At 42.3% G+C, this 26,559-nt stretch overlaps 2 protein-coding genes across 7 annotated transcripts in view; one reads left to right on the top strand and one right to left on the bottom strand.

Moving 5' to 3' along the window:
• The window catches only part of LOC308411182 (septin-9-like), a gene marked incomplete at its 5' end in the record, with an annotated part of 82,840 nt that overhangs the window by 39,176 nt on the left and 17,105 nt on the right, over positions 1-26,559 (bottom strand). For 2 of the 6 annotated variants that reach the window (XM_080904968.1, XM_080904971.1), the window contains one exon: positions 10,764-11,480. In XM_080904968.1, the coding sequence (XP_080761094.1) occupies positions 10,764-11,480 (717 nt within the window). Of the gene's footprint in view, positions 1-10,763; positions 11,481-12,031; positions 12,066-12,190; positions 12,210-19,570; positions 19,671-20,741; positions 21,144-26,559 lie in introns of those variants that run through there. The other 4 variants (XM_080904969.1, XM_080904967.1, XM_080904972.1 and 1 more) reach the window with 4 other exon arrangements.
• LOC308411183 (uncharacterized protein) lies at positions 1,132-4,909 on the top strand. The gene is made up of 2 exons (XM_080904974.1): positions 1,132-1,234; positions 2,144-4,909. Exon 2 carries the CDS (start codon positions 2,145-2,147, stop codon positions 3,624-3,626), a length of 1,482 nt encoding a protein of 493 aa, XP_080761100.1. The 5' UTR covers positions 1,132-1,234; position 2,144; the 3' UTR covers positions 3,627-4,909.

Here is a 26,559-nt window from a genome sequence, read left to right as displayed (position 1 = left end):
ATCGTTGAAAGCCCAGATCGTAATCGTGATTAAAATTCGATTAATTGAGCAGCCCTACTACGCTATATGACCAGGCTCTGGCTGCTGGGCTGGGGTCAGCATAGAGTCAACTTTATGATCACGATGTGTTCTTGGCTAGCTGTGTGTTATCATGTCATCTGTTCAGATGCTTGCAAAGAGCTGATGATGTGTTAATAGCATAATGCGATTGTTTCTGACATGGGTGCAGTTTACCCTGTGGTGTATGAAATGCATGTCTGTTCCATTTTGCTTCTCAAGCACACGAAATGAATTCACATCCATTTCTTTTATCCGCTCTATCCATTCAATATGCAGATAACTGAAGAACTTTTGCAACGCAAGTAAAGACAACATTGTAAATGTAATATAATTACTGAGCTAAGTGTATTAACCCGTACCTGCCTTGAAGCAGAAGTGTCATTATGTTTGTATTAGATATATTATATTCTCTCAAACATAAACTAAACAAATTTAAAAAAAAAAAAAAAAAAAAAAAAAAAAAAAGACAAAACAGTGTCCTGGTGACCTACTGACCTAAAAACAATGTATGATTCACTTGCTTTAAATCCTTCTGGGAATGTTCGTTGCACGTCTTCCATGTTTCACAACATAGTGAATAACAAATAGCAGGTAACCAAGTGACTCTTTCTGTTGCCTAATGATGGCAAACGACCAAAAAAGAAAAAAAAAAAAAAAAAAAAAAAAAAAAAAAAAAAAAAGAAGTCAAGTGTTTGAGGCTAGTATTCCACATACACATACATATATTAAAAAAAGTGAATAAAAATTAAGACACTGACGTGCAAGTATTTCAATCCACTCTAGGCGGTCAAGAGTTGTGACACATGCATAGAAAAGTACTTACAAAGACCTGATAGACTTGATAAGGCTCCAGGCAATACTGACTAATATTTAACCAAATTTGTCTCAGTCGCTCTCCCAACAGTCACACACTTCATCCTAAACCTGCTCTTAAAAATGACAAATAATCAGTGTTTGTATCTAGAAGCGTGGCTGTAAACCCAGCTAAAATGCTGAAACAGTATTCTGTTGCTCGCTATTACAGGAGGTGGTTTCATGCAGACAACTTCCTGTTAGTACCAGCCTTGCTGGCTGCTTTGGTTTCATTTACACGGAAACAGCAACCTAAAGGGAGTTACCTCTGCTCCTACACAAACAAAGAGCTCAGACACATGACAGCAACAGACTAACGCAGGTAAGTCCTCTTACTTTTTGGTGGGATTTTGAATGAATTTGTGACTGATTAACTCTAGATTTTATTTGTGAAGGCTTCTCTGCTTCTCACGTTATTTTAGTATTGTATGTAGCAAGGTACAAAAATTGAACATTGACAGTCTTTTGTAGCATTATGTACTTCTAATATATCCTTTATCATAAAAGACAACCACACAATTAATATTTACCTCACTTTCTACAGCTTTATTGACCCACAGAATCATTTTCTCTATTTGAAGCAGGACGTTATGCAATTCACTGGTTCTAATGGTCTTTATTACACTGATAGTCTACAGAGCACTTTGTAGCAGCTTGTGTTGTGGATCATTTATTCATTTGACAAAGGCAGTTATCATAAACATTGCATGAGGAACACTGTCATTAGAATTGTAGCAAACAGCCAAGTATGTTCAGTATTAAAAATAATACAGACATTGGTGTTAATGTTTTCAAATTCATGTTTGTAAAAAAAAAAAAAAAATTTTCAGGTTTACTCATGCAGTTAAATTCAATAATTCCAGTAGTTCATGAGCCCACATATAAAGCTTGGTTCAAAACTTTCTGGCTTAATTTTAAAGAAAAAGCAAAAACAAAAACAGAATTTGTACTCAATGACGAGCCAGGAAAGCGCACTCCTGTTGTTTAACCAAATGATCTGGCTCATGAAAAACACACTGAGACACGATCCTCATGTTAACTTAAGGCAACACTGCATTATGGGATTAGCCAAAGGAAAGATAACTGGCAAAACCTGTTTCACTGTTTATATGAACATGTCTAATGTTTAAAGACCACCAGGAAAAAGATCATCAAAATATGAACAAGTGTAAGGTGAGGATGTAGAGTCTAGATGAATAATGAAACCACCAACTCTTAAATCTCTCTACAGGATGTTGAAGACAGGAAGAATCACGAGCTGCTGTGTGGCTCTCCTCCTGACCCTAACCTCTGTGTTAGCTGGAAAACGGGCACTGAATTCAATCAGTGATCTAAAGTCAATCGACTTTGGACAAACGGTGCCCAAACACAGCCTCCTGTTGCTCCACTGGTTTGCTAATGAAATTGACATAGACAACAACAACATCATCCTGCTGACCTTTGAGCCAAATAGTGGAGACTTCGGCTCACATCATTACGGAAACTACGAGAGGGTGTTAGACCCACTGCCGAGGGGATACAGATACTACACTGTTGGCAACATCAATCAACAAACATCGCTGCCAATGCCATATTATGTCATCCACCCACGGGCGGAGTACCCAGCGAGAAACAGGGACAGGATCATATTCAGGGTCAGAGAGCAGAACGTGGGACGCCAAACTTCACAAAGGATCGATCAAGTGTATATCACACAGCATTATGAGCAATCTGAAAATCAGGGCACGAGGTATAATCCAGAGCATACATATCAGGTGACTACCAATCTGCTGACGGAGATCAGAGAGTTTTCTGTGGAAGAAAATGACATGAGCTCACTGACGTATCTCAGAGACCGCTTTGGAAGCAGTGCTGATGATTCCCAACTATGGCAGATAAGAAACACATGGGGTGAGCTTGCTTGTCTTGGGCTGTTTTTGTTTATTGTGATCCAGGAGAAATATTCCACTCACAAACGCAACAACAGACCTCAGCCAGCACCAAGAAGGAACACACAAACCGATTTTGTGATCAATATCCCAGAGAGCAGGCATAATAATCCTGTTGGAATGTTTGCACAAATTCAAGTGGATCATAGAGATGAGATAAGACTGAAGGTGACAACTGGAAAAAAGGGAAATGCCAGAATTATTTGGAGCGATGTTCCTAGACATCTTCTTAAAGAAGGTGTGATGGTGGCAATTTACAAGAATGATCAGGAAGAGGACGCTCTCACTTATAAATCTATTGGGAACAGAGAGTCGGGCATTTATGATACATCAGTACCCCTGAATGAAGGCCTTCAAGCACGACTGCATGAGGTCAGGACTGTATGTTGCTTCTGGAAATCATTAGGAGATGAGATAGACAGAGGCAGTGAGTTTAAAAACCCCAAAGCTGTGAAAATACCAGGTTATGATGCTAACCTGCAACTCTTTGCAAAAGACGGCAAGGCTTGTGCTCGCTTAATAGTGAATGAGTCTTTCCATAACTGGAAGTCTAAATTTAAAAAGGCGTGGGTAGGCTTCTATAGCTCTGAAAATAAAGCCACAAAAAACCATGAATGGTGGCAGTGGCAGTGGGCAACAAAATTCAAAGAAAACACTGATTTTCAGGACATGTTTTATGATGTGTACGAGTACGAGTCAGGTATGACAATCGCCCCAGGAGTGCAAGCACGCTTCATTATGCAGGATGAAATTGAGAAAGCAAGAACCTCACCCTGGGGGGAATAAAGATATTGAAAAAAAATTTAAGATAGATATATTAAATTAACCTGTACATACGCCCTTTCAAATAATAGCTGAATGATTTTTATTAAATAAAAAAAGGCAAAATAAGATACCAGACTAGTGATGTCCATACTGTATATTTAAAGGTAGATTTTTAGTAAAAACAATCATATAGTAGTAGATGTAAAGGTATTTCAGGTCCTTCATCTCTATGCTGTCTTCTGCTGAAAACAGACATGAGCCTGTAAGAGCTCATTGCAGAGATACTGGTACTAATGTGCTGTACTTCATGTGGTCAGACGTTTTTGTAAAGCAGTGATGAACTGGGTTTGAGTCAATCAGAAACAATGTATTCATCAGCCCATAATCACAGAGCAGTGTTAAATGTCCATTTATGGAAAAAGGAAGAAATCCATGGGATCAGAGTTAAGATTTCTATGGGGAATTTTTTATATGTATGTAACGAGATTAATGTGACTGATTTTTTGTTTTTTTACCTAATGGAAAACGGACATAATGGCCATGCTTTTTGTAAAGACTGATTTCAACTGTGTATGGCATGCTTATGTTGATGACCCCTTTACAGCAATGTGGCACTAAGATTTGACTCTTAAGGGTTCAAGCTAAAATCCTGCAGACCTCGCCTATACGGAGAATAGACTGGCCTGGATATCACCTGCTGGGATTAAAGGTCCTAGTGTGTAAATGCATTTTAAAAAACTGTACAAAGTCTTCTGTAACAGCCTTATCGTTCATGATAAAGTGCTGCCCTGCAAAGGCTTTTCAATGCTCCAGCATATCTAGTCAAACAAGCCGCACCTCTATCTCAGCTGTTTGCACAAGATTGCAAAATATGAATTGCCTGAATGAATAAATGTCATGTGTGTTAAGCTGTAAGTGGGTCTAAAGTTTAATGAAGAACATCCTGTGAAAAAGACTCAAAAATTGTGTTTGTTAAACCTAAGTTTTTTTCTAAAAGTTAGATGTGCATAATTACAGAGACAGGTGTTTCTCTTTTTTCTAATCACAAGACGTTTTTGGGGGTCAGGGATAAATCCTTTCCATCCCTTGTGACATGCACAAGTCGTCGTTTCTAGCCAAGTCCCAGGCAGAACTATCAAAAGGCCTTTATGCTTGAGTGAAAGAGATAAATACTGTTTTAATGCGGTGAAAAGAGGATAGCACTCAGAGGGCCAACACAAGACCCAAAAGATCATAAGATAATGACTCATCATTAAAAGTGTTGCAGGCTCAGCTTTGCAAAAATAGTAGTACAAAGAACTCTCTAGTGAAGAGACCAGAGCCAAGTTTTAATGACAAACAGACACTTATTTGTTCCGTCTCTAAAAGTCTGAAAGCTGACACATTTGATCAGCTACTTCCACCATTTTGTAAGAAGAAAGCAGAAGAGCATCAATTTCTGCTATGACTTGAGGTGATTCGGATTAGGAAGAATCAGTAATCGATTAATGACACCTAATCCATGCACATTCGTTAATTTAGTTTTGCTAACAACATTAACAGGTTTCATTTTTGTAAATGAAAGTATGCAAATTCAAAACGCATAGGTGTTTATATAAAATATATACAACACAGACACACACACACACACACACACACACACACACACACACACACACACACACACACACACACACACACACACAAAAGCAACAAAACAACAAAAAACCCACCCAATATCCAAAAATAAAGCTGCTGTGGATTCACTTTCATACTTCCTCTTTGTACATCCTTTCAATCACATTACATAAAACTAAACACATAATAAAGCAAAAACTGCCTAATGTGTCATTACTGTCCTAAATTCACGCCCCAGTGCATGAAGCTCACACTCAATTACTATGTTAATCTTTAAGCAACCTTAAAATCAGCAAATAGAGCTCACTGCATCAACAGGTTTTTTGTTCCCTTCCTGTGTTCCTTTGTTAACCGAAACATAATGGAATTTTTTTTTTTCGTTTCAAGCAAGTAGCAGAAGAAATTATGTTAAATACTTCACAATCCAAGAGACCTCATTAATAATAAGGGAGCAGGTGCACGGCATGGGATGCATTTCAGCATGATGCTGCAAGTTCCGTGTTTGGCTCCACACCTACATAAACACACACCTCTTCAGGAAAGATAGGAAAGATTGCATTAGAGAGGTGTAATCAACAAAACACCTTTGATATTCACCATTTACAACACGTAAATCATTAGCTGTAAGGCAGGCAGTAAGTATTATGGAACGTGTCGTAGCTATGGCTCCCAGTGGCTCAACAGCTCATTAAACAACAGTTAAAACGCCTTTTTTAAACGGAGTATTTCATGAAAATAGAAATTGTCTTCAGGCCAGTTAAGAACTGGTGTCATCCCTTAAGCAAAACATAAGACAGCGACATAACAGGACAATCAGTTTTGTTTAACTTAAGCGTGGTAATCAGTTTTTATATAAATTAGCTCTTATTACTTGAGATTGGTTGTTTTCTGGATAATTTTCTTACAACCAATGTTTTATGTATTTTATATTTTATTTAGGTCGACACAATATTAGTGCCTTAAAACATGCATCCAAAACAGCTTTTTTCAAGCTGCTTGCTGAAGTGCAAGCTGTTAAGCTCAATGCTACACAATGAATGTGTGACGTGCAGCCAGGACATGGAGATATCTATATTTCTACAATGTTTCTATTTTAGATTTTTTGGGGGAAGATCTAAATGTCAATCATAACAAACGAATGCATCCAGCCAAATAAAACAATAACTTGCCCTGTTTTTTTAATGCTGAATTGCATTCACTTGCCATCATGCCAAGGTATGACATACTTAATTCTGGCCTAAAAATGGCTTTGTGAACCACAGGTTATTAACTTATTTTTAAACACCTGTACCTGTGGTAGTGTGAATGAGCTGGACTGAGGTTGCCTTTAAAAAGTAGAGGATGGCCTGAGAAAAGCCAAAAAATGTAGCAGGAAATGCAAGTAAATCAATGGCAGGAGGCAAGACACAGCAGACATAACCTAAAACAGTAGATTATATAAGAGTAGATAACAGAATATCTTCAAACTTTTCTTGTGCTTTTTCTCCTTTCAAACTTTCTAGTATTTATGCATAATCTGATGTGAAAATTCTTCTCATTAAGTTAATGCATTTTAAAAGACACTTGTACAAACTCGCTGCTGTCAGAGTGAGGCATCCAAAGAAGACCGGAGGCACAAAAAAAAAATAAAAAATAAAAGTGAATGGTGTAAAATTTAAAATACACCAAATGTAATATGCACTGATTAACATTGTTACTTAACCACTTATAATTTTTAAATAATGCTATTTATCATTTTTTAAAGCAAAAAGACAGGAAATACCAGTGGTGATATTATTTTGTTGTTTGTATGCATCACAGTGGCTAAACTAATGTATGACAATCACAAAGCAGCAGGTTTAAAGGGATTTCAAGCCTTGGTCTTCCATTGTTGTTTTCTCTGAGAAACAGACCAATAAATCAACATCCTATATAAGGTCTACGCAGCTGTGTGCTGTATGTCAACAGCAAGAAATTGCAGTAAAGTAAGGAGAAACTGGCTTTGAGCCATATAGAAAATGATTTTGCATGCAATAGTTAGTTAATCATAGAGCTCCAACAGGTTTTAAATTGTTAAATATCAATTTATGTCGCAAAACCTCTAACAGATCGGTGTAAAGATACTTCTGTGGTTTGTTTATGGCTGCAGGCATCATCATCAGCAGATAAATGTGATATTTAAACTTAGAATCAGTATCCCCCTCAAAAACACATTACTGAGGGGTGCATTGTTTTGCATCCACAGTTTGAATTCTATTGCATTTATGTGTATTTCTTTTTTTCTTACACAGTCCTTCCACATGAAACACATACTCACTGTATTTTCTTTTGCGCTATATAAGCAGCAGATACAAATTTATAGGACAGACTCTGTATTGCCTTGCCTTGAACTGTGATCATCCCTTTGTCCATGTAAAGATGCCTGCATTGACAATAAAAAAAGAAACCTTCTGAACTGCCCCTTTACATTGAGCTGTTTGTGAATCAGGGAGCAAAGCATACATGCTGAACACACTTCCACTACATACAGAGTTTCTTTAGATTACTATTTCAAATTTTAAGTCCTGCAAATGTGTTAGCAAACCCACTTCCTGTCAAGTTTTCCATAGCAGCTGGTTCTCTGAAAAGGTGCCTACTGTTGTTGTGGCAATCCTCGCTATCATTCATTAATATGCACGGTGAGAGCAGCTGACTAATTTCCCAGATATTTTTCATAACGCCCTTTGCAAATACAACTTGCAGGAGAAACTGCATGCAAACAGACATCCCAACCCACAAACTGAATCTAAATCTGGAAATAATATGAAAAAAAAATTGCAGTAAGTTTATGCAAAACAAAGCCTATTTGACTGACTCTGCAACATGTATCGCAGCATCCATGACAAAACAAATCAAGGTCAAGGCCAGGAACAGGAAACTGAGCTGTGTACACAATGAGTGTGCATGTGTGTGTCTCTCTGTGGGTAAACATGAGATCACATCCTGCTTGAGACTGAATACAGCTGCTCATCGTTACAGGCGACAAATCAGCCGACACAAAGCATGTCATTACTACCTCCTGTGCTCTCGAACAGCCACCACAAAACTTCTTATCACCTATCAGCATGTCCATCAGTCACTCTCCCCTGGGCGTGAGGCATTCTTAACCCTCGTCATCCACACAAGGATGAATGTATGCACTCATGGCATGTACATACATGAGCTGACACCCGAAGGTGAGTACGTCCCACTTCATATAAATCAGAAGAGGCTTTAAGTAATAATCTAATGGGTCTCAGAAAAAACACTGACACCCAACTGGATGCAGACCTGACATAGGCGGCAACAGAAGTAAACAAACTGAAAACATTCCCCTTTTCCCCTTCCAAAATAAGTCAAAATATTTACCAACAAAAACAAATGCTTGGCCTGCATCAAAGCTGTGTGGAGTTGTTGAGAAAATGGTAATTAAAATCTGGTTTTGGGCACGATGTTGAACCAGTGTGGTCTAACTGTTTAGATTTATTTCCAAATGACGGGATGCCAAAGTGGGCTTTTCTCATATTGTTTTCTCCCTGCAGACAAACTACAGGAAGCACATCGTCTCTATCCACGCTTCACATCTCCATGCATTTGGCTCTCTCTTTCCTTCTTGTCCACAAACTCTAGACTCTTTCTCCGCCTCCTATCTGCTCACTGCTGGAAGCTTCCCAAGCTTCTTGCAGGGCCTCCCACCACATGCATGGCTGAGCAGGAAGTGTGTAATCTGAGCCAAATGTGGCAGAAGCTGAGATCTAATCCTCTCCCGTTTCCTTGCTTATTTTACATAATTAGAATGCACATGTGCTGAATGATACAACAATGCTGGTATCTAAGAAACAAAAGTTTTAAAGGTCTTTTATATCTTTAGGTAGAAGGACAACCAAAATAAATCTCTAGCTGCCTGCAAGGGAAAAACAGTGGACAGAGTCAAAAACAGGCGAGACACCATGTAAAAAAGTGGAAATTGGAGGCTTTCTATTTTTATGTAAAATGTTTTATGACCTCCAGATTTGGAATGTACCACCTCCCAGCCGCCTACGCCTGCATGCTACTTAAGCAGTGACAGCAACCTATGAGCACAGCTTTCTCCAGATAGCAAAGGCGCACACACACATACCAGTATAGCGATGCGCTGTTTTAGTTAGACAAGATAGGAAAGCAAACAACCAAAATAAGCGATAAACTGAAAAACAAAAAACGTCCTGCACAAATACACATGCTTTCTTCCATTTAAACCAAGAGCCAAGAAGAATATTACAAAAACAAAACAAAAAAAACAAAAAAACAAAGCATACAATGACAGTTCAAAAACTGAAAACAGACACTTCCAAAGGCTGACATTTATTATTAAAGCACAGGGTTAAACAAACATATCGGGGGGGGGGAGCAGTTTGACTTGAGAGTGGCAGTAAAGAAAAGGTCATAGGTTAACCTTAAACATTAGGTTTAATTAATCCATTAATGATGAGGCATATCCAGAAAGTGCCTCATGGAAATCCACATTCAGTTTTTGGGAAAGTGTTACTGTAGCGCTAAATTCTCCCTGATAATGTGATGAAAGAAAAAGAACATAAGAAAAAGTTCAAAGGCAGTAATGTGTCATCTTTGGGTATGAACCAACATGCTGGATGAGCTGCCTAACCAACCTCTGTCATCACTTTCCCCTGATCGATTGCTCAAAAATGGTCAAGCAAATTAAAAAGTCCTCCATCAAATCATGTTATGATCAACATCAAACACTTGAACTGGTCAGGTTGAGTGGTTAGTCCAAAAAGTGACTGTTTCTCCCTCAGTAAAACCAATACTTAAAGGCACAAGTTACTAGAAAAACATCTGACGCTCGAGTTTGGGCTTGGCATCATCCCTGTACCACATCTGAGAGGTTAGTCAGCTGTGGGTGAAAAGTAAAGCCTCTGAGTGGTCTAGACAGGGATAAATTCACTTGCGCAAATATCCTACTGAGTTTATGTCACAAAAATCCAGAGAATACACAGAAGAAGAAAAAAAGGAGAAGAAATCACAAACCGCACGCAAAGGTCAAAAAACAGCGGCTACCAGACTTCCTCCCGCGTCACATGCATCTTATAAAAATAACAGACCAAATTAACTACAACTGCCTGCTTGTCTGAACTTACAAAGGCTTCAACCAGACTGTGAGTGCTATAAGTTTTTAACTTAAGTTCAGGGAGAGCCAACATATTCAACCGCTTGCCTGAGTCTTTTCTTGTAACCGCTGTCCTGGGAGAAGCTCTGGGATTCTCATCATCACCCTCGCTGACCTACATTTAGATAGTCTATAATGACAAGCTCACAAGGACTGTGAGCTGTATGCCTCCTCTTAACATGACTATGAGTGTGTTGCAAGATAAAATTAAGAAGAAACAGTCAAGCGGAAGAAACAAGTGAAAATCAGATATGGTGGCGCTTTCAAACAAACAAAGAAATCAGAAACAAACTGTTTGATCTCACTGAGGAGTTTACTTCTATAAATCATACACAGGGGTTAGTTTGGAAAACAAGCCCAACTGAGCAGGTACTCACTGTCTGCTGGTCGGCTTGCGGATGCCTCTGTGACAGGCGACTGCACCCTCTCCACCCGGTGCTCTGCAGGTGAAGGCAGGGGGGTGACGGGTGCAGGCGGCTGGTGGCCGTTGTTCTCCACAGGAACCTCTGGCCTCTTGAAGGCCACATCAACTGGGCTAAGGTTGGGCGACGGGGGTTCCGCCCTTCTCTGGGGAGGCTCGGGGATCCTAGACACCGGGGTTGAGGCCATCTGGGAGTCGATCCTCCGGGGAGGGGCGGGTGGCTCGTGGGTCCTCGTCATGTTCAGCTCCCCTCGCCTGCTACTGGTGCTTGAGAAGGAATTGGAGGAGCTCTCCAGGGAGGTGCTCCTGTTGCTCAGGCTGACCTCCGGCCGTTTGAGCCCAAAGCGGGTGATGCCGGCACTGGGCGAGCTATCTATCTGCTTGGAGGAGACTTCAATGGACATCTCGGCACGGCGGGAAGAGGCTGTATCAGCATTACGACCCCCTGACAACTCAATGCGCCTCATGCCGGTCTTCGGGGAGCGTAGACTGGAGGACTCAGAGGGTGAAGATCTGGTGGAGGAGTAATCAGAGTTGCGGGAGCTCAAGTCGTAGCTCCGCTGGCTGGATGTGGAGGAGGTGGATGAGCGGAGGGGGTTGGTGGTCCGGCGAGTCAGGGGCGATGGGTGTGTGGATGTATCCGCTTCCTCCACCTCAAACGAGCGTTTCAGCGCTGAAAGACAACAAACATGGTTACATAAGAAACAACAGCCTGAGCTGACAGATATGGACTTAAATCACTGTTGCACCATTACAGTGTTATCATATGGAGCAAAAAGAAAGTAAAAGCACAAATAAAGAAGAAAACATGAGAGCCAGAGGACACAATAATGCTCATCACTTCCTCTCCAACCCTGTAGCAGGACTCTATAGAGCCTACATCCATTTCTGGTACTTAATGGCCTAGTTTTAGACCATAAATTTTATTTCAAATACTCATTACATTTTTCTTTGAAGCTGAAAAGTTCTGGGGAAACTGCAGAAAAACCAGAGGCTCTAGAGGCCTGGAAGTCCTCAGGTTTACCACTTTAACAAAGGTTTAAACAATAATAGCAAAAACACATGCTGAACAATAACCTATAGAGAAAATAATCAATTTTATCGGAAACATATAAGTTATTAAACGAAATGCAGCGCGCAATGTTAAGGATATCAGCTAACGAGTTGGTTAGCTAACAAACCACTGAAATGAAATAAAGAAAATCCAGAAGAAACTCATCTTACTCGACTTGACACGCTTCATATAGCGCGATAACATGGCGTTTAATTCACTCGATAAAGATACTTCTTTTTCCCCACCAAGCACGTTTTAATAGGATTGCCGAGCTTTCCACTCACACCCAGCCACTGAAAGGAAAGAGTTCAGTTTAACCGGCTACCTACACATCTCTTGCGAGCCTCGCGCACCTGTAGCCAGAACAGCGTATCAGGATGACGTCGTCAGAGCCCAGATTGATCACGTGACACTTAATTCTGAAGCGTTGACGTATGTTCTACCGGAAGTATCAAGATTTTGTAATTTATTTATTTTTTATTTTATTTTTGCCATAGGGAAAATTTCCTTTTGCTATTATCTCAAAATTCAGATTGGAATTTGCATTTATTTTTTTATTTTACATAATAAAACTTTTCCCAATTTACAATGATTTTCTTAGAAGTTTGAATTAGTAAGTCGAAATACTGATATAATAACCTGAAATTTTGATTTACTTGTATTTTTCCCCAGTAGTCAAAATAAGCTTCCATAGATTTTATTAAAGGATCTATTTAAAACAAAACTCTCACTAATAAACTAACAATGAAATATAGAAATATTTTCTTATATCTACTTTATGTTATATTACCATTTATTCTACACCAAACTAAACCTCGGAACCTTTGGACTACTTTGAATTTAGCAAGTAATATGTTTTGAAGTTTTGTTAGTTCAAGAAAAGATGCCAAAGAAACTTGGATCCTGCTTTGGTGAGTGGAATTTTAGCATTTTAATGGTATAGACACGTTACAGCAACAAAAGGGTCAGAAAGAAAAAGTCAATAAGACATATATTAGAAAATCATAAGAATAAAATAAAAATAAGTAAATAAAAATGTTGTACAAATAAAATATGTGACTATACAGGCAGTTTGGTAGCTATGCAATGACTTAGCACATCAGTCTCTTTTCTAAATATAGTCAATTCTGGCTCCTGAAAACAAAGATGAGGAAGGCTACAGAGCAAAAGTTGCTCTGAAAAATCCAAATGTGTATATTGACAAACTAGTAAGCCCCTTCCATATCTTTTGAATGAGTCAGTATTTCACCAGCAGCTGTGTTGTTACTGGTTGATAAATTGCATTTTTTTCCTCACTGCAGTGAGCTGCATGTCAGATGTCGATGGTGACACCTGGCTCACCTCAGCTCGGCCCAGAGACAAGAGCAGCCACTAAAATCTGGACCAACACAGCCCCTGTCCCAGATAAACACCCGAGCCCGATCAGGCATCTGGCGTGTTTCAAAGCTGACGAGCCAAGTACCAGCATGGGAGAATCCTCTCTTTCCCCCAACTCAGTGTTTCCACATCCTCGATATGTTTCTGCAGGTTTCTGTGTCTGATATCACAGCGTGTACAGAGAAGAAACTAACAAATAACACTGCCCACCACGAGGTGCTGGGTTAGCTGGTCGTCTGCAACGGTAATGACCTTTTGAGTTGCTAAAGCATGAAATATACATCGCTGCGATCATTTCATCTGTGTCTGACAACAAGCTCTTTGTGTAGAAATAATGAGAAAACTGGCCTTTGAAATGTTCTCAGAAGCAAGGGTAGCAATGCCTGATGTTCTTCTTTAAGTACAAGCACACAGATGGCACACTAGTCACACTGAAGTTATACTAAAATTAATCGAATGCGGTGGGAATTTCTTGTCAGAAATGGAAAGGAGGGGAAGCATTAACGAAGCGGCTAATTTAGTGGACATGACTCGCTCTGTTTATAGAGGCCGAGGAGTAAAAGTAAGCACAAAATAGACGCCAAAGATGACTTAAAACTGCATCTGGCTGCTGGTTTGATAAACAGTAATGACCCGTTTGCCTGAAACGGCGCTGAAAGTGCGCTCTGTGGTGACACAAAGCCAACGCAGTGACGTCCTCACAGACACTGTGGAGACAGTGGCCTTGTCAGCTGAGTTACTCTGCGTTATCTCTCACTGGATGTGCATGCATGTGCGCGTGCGTGTGTTTAAAGTAAAGCAAACACAACTGGGTTTTTTTTGTTGTTTTGACGGTCAGTGGGGATTAATCCCTTTTTTTGGTGTGAAGACGATGGCACCATTACTTCTGCATGTCTCAGTGACTCCTTATGTGCCTGCATGTTTACACATGAACGGCGTTGAGCGCGTGTGACGTTTTTAGCTGTATTCCTATGCGTGATGGCTTCAAGCTGCTGCTGCTCTGAGGCGATAGCATTGATCACATACCTTCCAACGAAGCAAAGATATTGACTGATAAGCCCCAACGGGGAACAAAATGCAACCCCTTCTTTTTACCTCTCATTTGAGCTGAATTTGAAGCAGGTTTCTGAGTCCTATTAATCTTGGAAACCCTTCTCACAACCTTAACTGCCAAATAAGGAAGACACTGAGCCAAGCGTGATGTTTTCCACCCGACACTCGGTCAGACATGGGCTGGATCCATGTAGTGCACTGAAACATAGTTAAGCTGCCAGAAAAATCACATGACGCTTCTCCTCTAGCATAGCATGTACCGAATGAGGACCACATTCGATACGCATCTCTGAGCGTGACAGCGGATGAGCTGGACAGGTCAGAGGTAGTTTGGTCATCTGGAGGTTGACAGTGAGCAAGCTGACAAAACCCCATGCTTGAGGGTAAGTTATAATCCTTGTATCTGTGCATGTACTGTCTACTTTATCATACAGTTGCTGCAGAAGAGTTGGTGGTTTGGTCTGCTAGCAATTCTCAGCAGCTTCCCGCAGTCCCTGTCCTTGTTTCCTGCCGAATTAAGATCCTGCTAATGCAAAAACAATATTTACTTTATTTCAACTGAAGACTTTTTTTGTGAAGTCACAGGAAACACAGCTGAGGTCATCAAAAAGAATCCAGTTATATATATTTTTCATTCTCCCTGACATTGTTCTGATTGGGTCAGCTTATTGGGATTTGAGCTGAACACGCTCATGTGCCAACGCATTCAAGTAGAAAAGCACGTAAAAAAGTGATGAGTATGGCCTGCAGTCATCTTCCACCACAAGATAAGGTCACCTTCCTTATCTTATCTTCTTCACGATCATCTCCCTGAAGGTGGAAATCTATCACCTGTTCCAAGAAGAAGTTGCAGGTATTTATTCTACTTAAGCAGTGTTATCAAAGACCAAATTTTCAGCTTGCAGAGGTTGCCATATGCAGAAAGAACACAGCCAAAGAAAGACAAATCAGGTTAAACTGTTTACCTGTTACAATTTTCATGTGATCAGTTACACTTATTCCCCTGAAATTTTACTTGGCTTGGACCTTTCTAGTCCTACTGAGGTGTTTAAACCAACTACAATAGCAATACTTGGCTCCATGCAAATGTAGCATGTGAGATATTTAACTAACTTTAAACATATTCAACTAGTCAGGCACATCCCATTGTGTTAATGGAGCTGCTCAGTAATGTCAAACCGGAGTGCTGTTACGCTGACAATGAGTGGATACGAATGCTGCAGCCAGGTCTGAGGTCTATAGTTTTACAACTTTAAAGCAGAATTTACAACATTAGATTCAACTTTAGAGATATTTTAGCAGCCTGTTACTTCGCACTAGATACTGCTCTCTTATTTCCCAAGGGGAAGCCACAGCAGATAAACCTTCATGTTTGATTTGGCACAGATTTTGCGCCGGATGTCCGGCCTGATGCAACCTTCCCACCATGGGAGGCCCTGAGACCGGCACTAAGAGTACACTAACTTCCACCTCCCCGAGGCTGGGTTTCTATCGCCTCTCAGTCTTTCACCAGGGATCTTTGGCGTAACAGGCAAACATGATAACCACTACGCCACTTGGGCATGTATGTATCGATGTGATATCCCCGTACAGACACACACCCAGCTTGTTAACCAATTCTTCAAGTGGTACAACGTAAATGGTATATGAACCAGGATTTTATAGTCTTTCTATGCAGGTGATCATCAAAGCCTTGATTTGTACCACAAGTCTCATTCACCCAATAAAACACACATTCAACTTTGGTAATGTGAACTGAAGGAGTTTGGGAACGACCTTTCAATTGGTAGACAGCCTGCTCTATCATCTGAGCCACAGTTGCCAAATTTCACAGTCCCCCATCTCATCCAAATTTGGTCACTGTTGGCTCCAAAAGAACAAGATGGAAACTACAAAAGTGTTAAAGTAAATGCTTCAAAATGCCAAACGCTGGGTGACATTAAGGGGCAGCATGGCCGTGCATCGGTCCTACACAGTTTTACAGACCATCATTTATGTACATCTTGTAGTTTTTACTGTCACCAGAGGCAGCATATATATAAGAAAAGACAGTGTAGGATAGTCTTGCTTGTGTTTTTGCTCATCTTTCAGCCAAGTAATGCATGTAATAACAGGACAAATAATCATGAATCCCCAACCACCCTGGTAAGAAAAACTGCATAAAATACATAGATACGTAAACCAAGAGTATGGAAAAACCTATGGTTGTTGCCCCAGAACCAACAAGTACCTCCATCCCCTCGCAGGGAGTGGTAGGAAGGATGAATCAGCTGGACACAAGCCAGCTGCTGAACAGTAATGCTCATCCACCTGCCCTCAATGTCTAAGATGCAGATAACATTGAGGGACATATAGCATCCTTCTGCACATTTTTTAACCAATCAGCATTGCATGCTGTTGTTTTTCTTTTGTTTTATTAACAGCTGTATGTAAGCACATGTCTGTAGGTTGCATATAAATAACCCTTCACTCTGCAAAGCCAAACACCTACACAAACGAGTTACAGTGAATTCTGCTGTCCATGCCCATTTTTTATTTACAGCACTGTTTTCGAGCACTTGAGTTTTGCACTCCTCTCTTAAAGACAGGGTGGCCTGCAGGTCAAAATGTTTCTTTGAAAGAGCTGGCATAGGATCATTTGGTCCTTAACGAATCTCAGTCAAAGACATTATTCATTCCCTTACAGGAAAAAAAAACATTTTAGTCAAAGAAAATCTTTCATCGAAGACTAGCTGTTTTTAGCTGTAGCATGGAGTGTGTTCATAACTCTCGGATCTTGCCCGGGGTTGGAATAGGTGCAGCTTTTTTACTCGTCATGTCCAACTGGGAGGGACAAAAAACTAGGATTAGTTTTAAAACTTAACAAAGACCTGCTGTGTTCACTCTGCAGAGTGACCCTCTGTGGCTTCCAGCAGCACCCCTGCAGTTGGCGTCATTAGCAGGAAACCTGTTGGAGCTGGTGAATACAGAGCAGCCTGATAGTGCTGATAAGGATGGGGACTCCTGAGGGTGGCTCATCAGCCTTTTGTCAGAAAGTTACTTCCTTCCTCTCACACACTCTCTGTTTAGTGTGTCTACTGAGCTTTAATGCTTGCAATCAATATCGTACTAGCCCAGCATACAGTATCTGTTTCTTTGTAGCACAGTTTCAACGCTTTGCTGGCTACAGAGCACCAACTAACACGGTTCCTGAAAAAATCCAAAGCCACATGTAATTGGCAGTTGGCTTACTGTATAATGACTGTTTTCATTTTGACAGGCATTTAAGTTCCTGCTATGATTCCTCGTCGGATTTCTTTCTGTCACCATTAACGAGAATTATCCCACAGAACAAGGTGGGCCGCCTCATTTAGAAACAGATTGTTAAAACTGCCGCACAGACGATGAAACAGAGACTACGAAGCCCACGAATTCTGTAAATGTTAACCTTTTTTTGTATTACATACCAGGCATACTATATATCTATAGGCTTTTCTTTCAGTTGTTTATAAAAGCCTGCTTTCTTAGCTCGAGATAAGATTTTCCTTTGTCTTATCACCGACTGTCAAAACAAAAAAAAAGTGCCATGCAGGCTGGGCCCCATGCACAAAAAAAAGAAACCCGGCTGTGCTCTGATCCACTCCTCCTCTCCGGCCTACCCCGACATTTTCACCCACCGCAGAAATGTACTCCTGTGGAATTTCCTCTCATTGGACAAGCAAATGCCCTTAACATGCAGTTTGGAGATGCAGAGAGACAAGAGTAGTAGACAGAAATCGCTAAATCACGGTATATCTGGCTATGAGACAGAAAAATAGCCAACTTTTCCCAAGAGAAAAGACAGCACAGATCTCTTGCGATGACCCTGAATTGAATGTGTGTCTGTTTGTGTGCATGTGCTCCATCTGCTCGCAGAAGAGGAGCCCAGTGGCCCGGTCAATGATCTATGTCAGTTAGGGAGGCTGAGGTCACAGCTGAGGTCACCAGCCTCAGGGGCGAGTAAATCCTCTCCTCTGTCTGTTTCAGCCTCTCAATGGTGTCATCAGCCGAGGGCGTGGCAGGCTGAATCACACTCACTGTCCAGCACCAGTGACATGGCAGATACACACACTGATACATATAGCGTTCTTGTTACTGTCCGGATTACACAGCGCAAACTCTTTTTCCATCCCATCCAAGCAAAGAACATAATCCGAAGATGGTATCTCAGAGCACTGGGGTTTGTCAGCATATTAATAATTAGCATATTTGACATAAGATAAAGTAAAGTTAACCTATTATTACAGCGCTCATTACACTTTGTTCCCATGTTCAGTCTTGACGTCGTCTCAACTCTGTTTTCTGTAGAAAAGCATGTTTGATTTCCCCCAAACCTCTTGCAACACTTTTGAACAGCTCAACAACAGCGTTAGTGTTCATGTCGATTGGCTCACTACTTGGCTGTTAAACTGGCTGACTGTCTTTTAACCGAGAAATTCCTGATTCATGTCACAGTACCAGTCAGTGCAATGGATGCATTTAAGGTCTGAACCCAGGAAAGATGGGTCCAAACCCAATCAGAGATGTGAAATCACTATGAAAAATGCAAGCTTTCCAAACTTCTTCCAATCTTTGTAGGTGTGATCTGTGGTGGTTAAAATCACCCCCAACTGACCTAAATCCTAAACATTCCCAGCCTTGTGTCTTTTAACCGGAAAAGACCAAAAGCTTGGATGCAGGCCTGTTTTGGAGGCTTACAGTGAAAAGTTCTTGCAGCACACCATTCACCACGTGCCACTTTAGATTACAGAAAAGGCAACAGACTCTTATTACACAGTAATAAACTACCACTGCTGGTCTTTGTATCATAAAATGATGTAAAACCTGAGACAGGGGAGGCTAAAACTGTGGCTACAAGATACAAGCGGGGTGTAATATACTATGCTAAAATAAAACTAGCTGACTCGATCTCACTGGTCCAAGTAAAGTTGAGGCAGCTAAACTCCCCTCAGGGAATAAAGGGTGTGTTGTGTTGCTTTTAAAATTCATCTTTTCAGTCAGAGAAGTGTGTTACTTTTTCTCTCTAAAGTCACAGAGTCTGGCTTTAAGGAGAGTTTGTGACAAAAGCATCATCTAACCTTTAAGGGGGAGATGCCTGTGTCTAAAGTTTCCTTGCTTATGATTTTAAAAGTTCCTCTTACAGCAAATTTCAAATCAAAACCCTTTGATTGCAGACTGCCCAAAAGCTGTTCTCAAATGAAGTAAAATGTTTAAAAATGTACCAACAAATGAGCTCATTATAATGAAATCTTATCACTTACAGTAAGAGGAGAACTTGTAGTTATTTTTTTTCCAACCCTGATACATATCGGCTCCCACAGGACTCCCGTGCTGCATCGGTGCCATGCTGTGCTCAATGAGCCACACAGAGCAATACATCACGGGGCATGGTGGTGACACAAAGGTATTACCACACAGCTAGCCCAACCACGGACAACACACACACATGCACCACTGACAACCCCAACAGTAGGCCATTATACTGGTGTTACACATGAGCGAGGACCGTCTGAAAGCATGACTTCGAGCTACATGGTTGGAGCACACCTCTTGTTTTCTGAACGCCACTTATCTTTCCGCTCGGTTGCACTGTGTAAGCCGGTGGTTTAAAGACCTAAAGACAGGAAGAGAGCGAGGCAGAGAGATTCCCAGGACATACCACGAGCAAACTCGTGTTGACAGAGACGCAGCTCTGGACAAGTGTGGATGCGTTCCTGATGGCTGTGAGACAGGAGGCATCTAGTGAGACAGGCAAACGGTTTCGTGGGGGAGAGATGTCGGCCTGCCTCACCCATCCCTCTTGTAACCACCACCGGTTAGGCGAAAAGGGGAAGAGGAGAGGGAGCTGTGAATGGACAAGCTGCTGAGAGAGGGAAAGGGGAAGCACAGCCAGAGGACGAGTGGGAGGGGAGAGATGACAGGGGGAATCTGTGTGCCAGGGGCAGAGAGATGAAAAGGAAGAGGGGGGAGGTGGTCCAGGTGTTCACCTCGCAGCCGTACGGTCAATTCGTGCTTCCTGAGCGCTTAAAATATAGTTTCATTTTTTGCCTTTTCTGTCACACGGGTTTGTTGTAAAGTGAAGCAAGAGAAAAAAAAATCAGTTACTTTAAAAGCACAAATTTCTCTCTCACACTTCAGAATAAAACACACTCGCTCAACACGTCTCGCGACAAAAGTTTAAGAGCAGTTTAAAAAGCAGCAACACTTTCACAAATTTCACTCCCCCCTCCCCTAAAAAAACACCACAGCTCACCGCAGACGTCAACAAAGCCCTCACAACACCCTCCATTTTTCCAGATGCGCTGGGCTCCAATCAAACATGTGGAAATGATCTATAGTGTCCTCATGGCAGGGTTACAGAGAGCCTCACTCCACAGTGACAAGGAGAAGAAGAAGAAGAATCAGCAGAGCACATGAGAGAAACAAACTGACCTTCAAAGTCTGATATGATCCCTTCCAAGTGAGCGTTGACAGTGGAATCAGACATTTTGGGCGTCAAGTGTGTTTGTGCGTGTGTGTAATAAATGCGAGAGAGAGAGAGAGAGAGAGAGAGAGAGAGAGAGGGAGCAGGGTTCCCTTTCCCTAGCAAGGAAAAGTCTTCCTACGGCGCAGTCCCGCTTTTAAACAAATCCCAAATTAGGAGCCCGAGTAAGGGAGAGGTGGGGAAGGAGAAAAAAAAAGAAAAGAAAAACACACACATATATATGCACACACACACACACACACACACACACCAGGCAGGTCACAGATCCAAAACGCTCTGCCTGTCCTATCTCTCCTCTCTTTCTTAAAGCAGCAACTTATTTTTCTCTTCTCCTCCTTCTCAACTTCCAGAGTTTGGAATGAGCAACCAATGACAACCCCCCACCCTCCCGCTCTCTCCCTCCCTCTCTCTCTCTCTGCAGCTCACTGCCTTCCCTCCCTCCCCCCTCCTCCTCCTCTTCCTTCCCTATCTCCCTCCCCTTCTGCAGCCCTCCTCTCTCTGGCTTGCCTCTTCTCTGCGAACCCTCTCATTTTCGACCGGGCAAGTCGAATTATTCACACACCAACGTTCAAAACGCACTTCCTACAGGCCCGATCACATGACTCACACGCTCCGGGCAGCACACTGAAGGGCCTTTGGAGGCTCTGAAAGGGTTGGAAGCCATTAGAGCAGCATCCTGCAAACACGTAGCTCGCTCAGTGTATAGGAAAGATGAGCTCTACGTCCAGTCCTGGAGCGAAAGCTTGCAGACGACACATGAACGACCCAAGAGCGAAGACACAACCACACAATGGACTAATATGGTCAGGACGGGCCCACGCAGGCAGTTTGTAGGTCGTCTGACATGCTCAGTCACTCTGGAGGCAGACATCAATAAATAAGTACCCTAATGACTTAATGACCATGTGAATGAGGCTCTCTGTGGGACGGGTGGGCAGGGGCGCTGGTCAGTGTGATCGTGTGTGTTGCTCTGTGCATGCACGGGACCAGGGGGAGAAGAAGCGAGCGGATGTGGCATTTAGGGGCATGTGGATGAATGCATGTTAAGAATGACTGCGCACAGTCGCAGTTAGTTTACTAGAGTGTCTTGGAAATGTTTTTCTAGTAAAGCGCTGCCGCCTAAACTGACAGCTCGCTGCGAACGCAGTTACCTTTTGTGTAAACTAGAGTTACTCCACAATGCTATCACACCCTCAGGCAACTGCTCAGCCACAGGCCTGTGGTGAGAAAACACTGCTGCTGGCCTCGCAACCATTCATTAGTGAAGACAATAAACACCAAAAGTATTATAGTTATGTGTGTGTGTGTGTGCTGAGAGGATCTTTTCTCATAAGGCTCATAACTCTTTCCAATCTGCACGGATGTTGTGCTTGTAAAGTAAAGAGGCAGCCCTTAGAGACAACAGCTGAAGCAAAAATGATTAGGATCTAAACGGCAGTAAATTTTTTCAGAGCGTAAAGGGGCAGGAGACGTTAAGAGGCCCCCTCAACCCCCCCCAGCAGTTTCTGCCCGGCGTGTGATTTATCTGGAAAGCCAATTGGTTGCTTACACTAGAATCAAAGTTTGCATTTTCTGTTGATTTAAGCGTGTTTACCTCGCCATAAACACAGATGTGCACGAGTGGCCAAACACACACTAAACACGCTGATTGTGAAAATAAATACGGCGCTTTACTGTACCAAAACCTGCAGTCTGTGGTTAATCTCCACGTCCCCCCCCCCCCTCCCCCAGTGAACCATGAAAACAATTATGTAACCGGAAAAATGTCAGCGAATAATTTTGGTTAATACAGAGAACTTGAAAATTGTGGGACATGTTTTCAAAAGCTTCAATTTTTAATTTTTGGTTTTTGCCCAGATGAACAGAATCAGAATCACTGCCTTACTCACAAGTTTCATAGGGGTTGTTCTCGTCTTACTACCGCCCCACACACTTAGCCTATAAATACACCTAAATATGTTTACTTGAAGTGTGTTTTCCTGGAGATATGAACCCTACAATGTCTCAATTGTGTATCACTTCCTCCAGCAGAGGTCAGCGTTGTACTTATAAATAAAACGTGTCACTATACCAGTCACTATAGCACCCGGTAACATAATCTGGGAACAAATAAAGATGGAGACACGAGGAGAATCCTGCTCGGGACACACCCTCCACCCACACAGCCAATCCTGCCCAGCATGTGTGTAGTGGATTTCTACTCAACCTGGCATAAAAATACACACTGAGCCTTTCTGTGCACACACACACATGCACGCACACACAGATGACTAATACGCGCACAGCTGATGCATGCAAAACCACGAACATGCATGCACACTCAGCACAGCGCCCAGGCCTGTCGCCGTAGCAGCTTTGTATAAGTGTGAGGACACTTACCCCTCACCTTGACTTTTAACAACCCCATACCCAAACCTCACTGTGAGCTACACCCCGATTCTACACAAAACCCTGAAATCAAGTGGTTATCACAATGGTTTTAAGCAAAAAGTGAAGAAAAACAAATGTTCACACAAAGCTAGAAAGACATACACACACACACACACAGCAATGCACACTTCCTTCCACCACATATCCTTGCAAGCCCCAGCAAGCCCAGACAGCTCTAATCCAATCTGCTGTAACAACTGTCACACTGGGTGAAGAGGGGAATGCTTTTCGCCCTTTAGAGAACTTCATTCACATCATAGCAATCGTGCACTCGCGCTCAGCACATGCAGAGCACTGAGAATCATTTTTATCTGCTCTTTTGCACAACATATGCCTTGGATATGGTATGTGGTAGCCCAAATGTGTGTATGCGTGAATGTGTGTGGGTGTGTGTGTGTGTGACTGGAAGTTTTTACAAGGACATGTTGTTTCCAGATATCGGTGCAAGCTTTGGGGCCTCCTGTGGTGTCAATTCAGCCACAGCGCCTCTTCTTTCTAGTAAACGTGGCATTGTGTTATGAGCAAAGATGATGTTTTTCATTAATCAGTCATAAACATGTGCATTATTTTCCACAGAATAATTAAATCATCAAGTTAGTCTTGGCAGAGCTGCGTATTTGTTGTAAAAAAAAAAAAAAAAAACTCCTAAAAAAACAGCAATAATTAGGAACTGGGCCTTCGGGCCTTCTGTACATTTTTGAACTGTAATACATTTGAATAGCGAGCTGTTAATGAAATGTTGCACTGCAGCAAGAAGACAAAGAGTCTGTCGCTTAAAGAAACCCAGACCACCACCACGCTAAAGAGGGTCCTGTCCTTCGAGGAGCTGAAAAATGAGTGGAGCCCAGTGGGAGGAGAAGACGATTGCTTCTATAAACAGATGCCAGCTTGGCGAGGCAGTTGCTGGGGCGATGCCAGGGCAACAGCAGACTGAGATACGCTCCTCTGTAGTCTGGTGAGTGGTAAAGATGCCCTGAAAGTTCAAATCTGAGATAAAACTCCAATAACAATTTCAATAGTAAGCAAAGCCACACTCATCAGGAGGATTCAAGAATGCACCTTAACATCATTGATGACTGCAGCTTTGTTAACTTTTTTTCTACAGATGGCATGTTTTCAAAGCCGTTCCTAAACCCCTCGTACCAGCTTCGATGCGTGAATAATGATCAGTGTTTCTTTCAGCTTGTGTCAGTTGTTATTTCAAACATTTCCAGTACCAGATACAGAGGAAGCTCTGGCTTCCTGCTGAGTTCACTGTATAACAACAGAAAAGCTTTGTCGGCCTCAATGCAGACAAGTCGCCCATGAGTCAGACTGCATCAAACAAGCCATCTGGAAGAGGTAAAGTCGGTGCCTTGCTTGCATTGATCGCGTGTGCTCATTTGTCTGTATTTTTTGGATGCTTCTGTCTAGTTACTGCAACTCTGTTTACATGGCAACCCCCATAATAAGCAGCTGTACCTGGCTCGGGGCTTGAGAGAGGGGGAGAAAGGTGGGGAAAGGTGTGCTTGTTCTCTCTCCCTCTCAGGCAGCGAGGGGAAAATATATATATAAATATGTAAAGAGAGAGAGAGGGAAAAAGGGAGATGTGGAGTGACAGTGAACCCCCCACGGCTTTATTGGAAACTAGAAAGCAGGAAGATATCTGTCAGCAGTGTTAGGAAAAAAGCAGTAAACCCCACTGGAAGAGTGCTTTTAGCTAAAAGTGGGAATGAATGGCATGGGAAGGCATCAGAGTGAGAATGTGTGACGGTGCACACACACACACACACACACACACAGTAAGAATCTGTAAAGGTTGCCACATTAAAACACACAGATGCACACGTGCACATGTGCACACGGAGCCTGTGGCCCCAGAGATGGCGAAGTGACTTCATGTAAAGTAAAAGCACAGCTGTAGTGATGGCAGCTGCCCCTTAACCAAAATGTTAAACATCAGCACCCGGCCAGGCTCCCCGACCTTTAATCAAAAGCAGCACCTGTTGGAAAATACACGCACTCTAAAAAACAACTCTGTGGTTTTCTCTGCAGTGTGCACAGCCTGTATATGTGACTGCACATGGGGCTGGTGGGGTGATGGCTCGGTAAATACAGAGAGCAGCTGTCCTTCAATGGAGATGACTCTCATTACGCTCGTCTTTCTTTCTCCCACCTACGCCTTCTGCGCCGTGTCACCACTGGGTCGGTAACAGCACTGTTTAATAGGTCAACAAGCCAGCACTGTCATCACGGCCCTAGTTTTTCCCCTGCAGGCATGTTTTGTTTTCACCAAAATCAACTCTGTTGTTTCCTTAAAACCAGTTACTGCGCAGCAGCCTGAAGATGCAGAACAGCACAACAAGTCTCTGAGACTCCAGTGACCGTCGTGTAACTCAGCGCCTCCACCTGGTGGTGAGTGTGTAAATTACACATCAATCAGAGCGCTCCTGCCACAAACAGCCTGCCTGGCGTCTTTCAGTGAGTTACCGCATTGATTACAAAAGCTTGTAGTCACTGTGAAAGTCATGACCCTGAGACTTCAGAGCGGCGTTGACTATGGTTGTGTCATGCAGATGTTTATCAAACCTCATCAGCTGACTTCACTGTGACTGGAAATGATGTGAAACATCAGCTCTGAGGTTCATGGAAAGTTTCTGTTGAGGACATCACGGTCGTTGATTCATGAGGGGGGAGGATCACAGGAGACAAAGGGAGCCTTGAAAATCAGCATCAGCACCAGAGGGGTGGGGAAACAGAGCGGATTCATTAAGTGGGGTACACATGATACATATAACAACAAAAAGGGTCGCAGCCTATCTGAGCTAAGATTAAGGCTGCGATAGTCCACACAGAAAGGCCACAGCTGCTTTTCAGAGGCAACTGTGCCTCAGGAGGACGTGTAGGTTGTCTAGTAATTCCAGACATGAGCTTTGGACAATTTCAAGAGAATCAGGTCGAGACTCTTTCAGAAGTCCTTTCTTATATGTGGCACGCGGCAGGAAACTGTCCACTTCAGACACGCTCTCACTCCTGGAAATACTCCGTGGTTTAGGCAAGGGTGGTGCCTGAATGCCACTGCCTTGGATATTTGTGTTTCCCATGTGCCCAAATGCTCCCAGTGGCCGGGGGGTGGGGGAACTTGAATGGAAATTCTGCCACCATGCATCGGTGTGTGAATGAGGAACACACTGTAAAAGGGCTTTTCGGAAGGTTAAAAGGAACTGAATACATAAGCGTGAAACAGCAGGCAACAGAAAAATGAGTCCAGCGCGATACAATGCTTACTAAAAGAGAAACGAGAGGAGCTGTTCACGGGGCGGGAGAAGTGCGATAGGTGTACCACTACTTTACACT

Source organism: Rhamphochromis sp. 'chilingali' (genome assembly GCF_963969265.1).
Source record: "Rhamphochromis sp. 'chilingali' genome assembly, chromosome: 15".
Classification (NCBI taxonomy): Eukaryota; Metazoa; Chordata; class Actinopteri; order Cichliformes; family Cichlidae; genus Rhamphochromis; species Rhamphochromis sp. 'chilingali'.
Note: the sequence above shows the minus strand (reverse complement) of the source record. Positions and strands in the feature narration are given on the sequence as shown.

Bases quoted from the DNA above. Each gene is read 5' to 3' on its own strand.
- LOC308411183 (XM_080904974.1), top strand. From the start codon at position 2,145: ATGTTGAAGACAGGAAGAATCACGAGCTGCTGTGTGGCTCTCCTCCTG.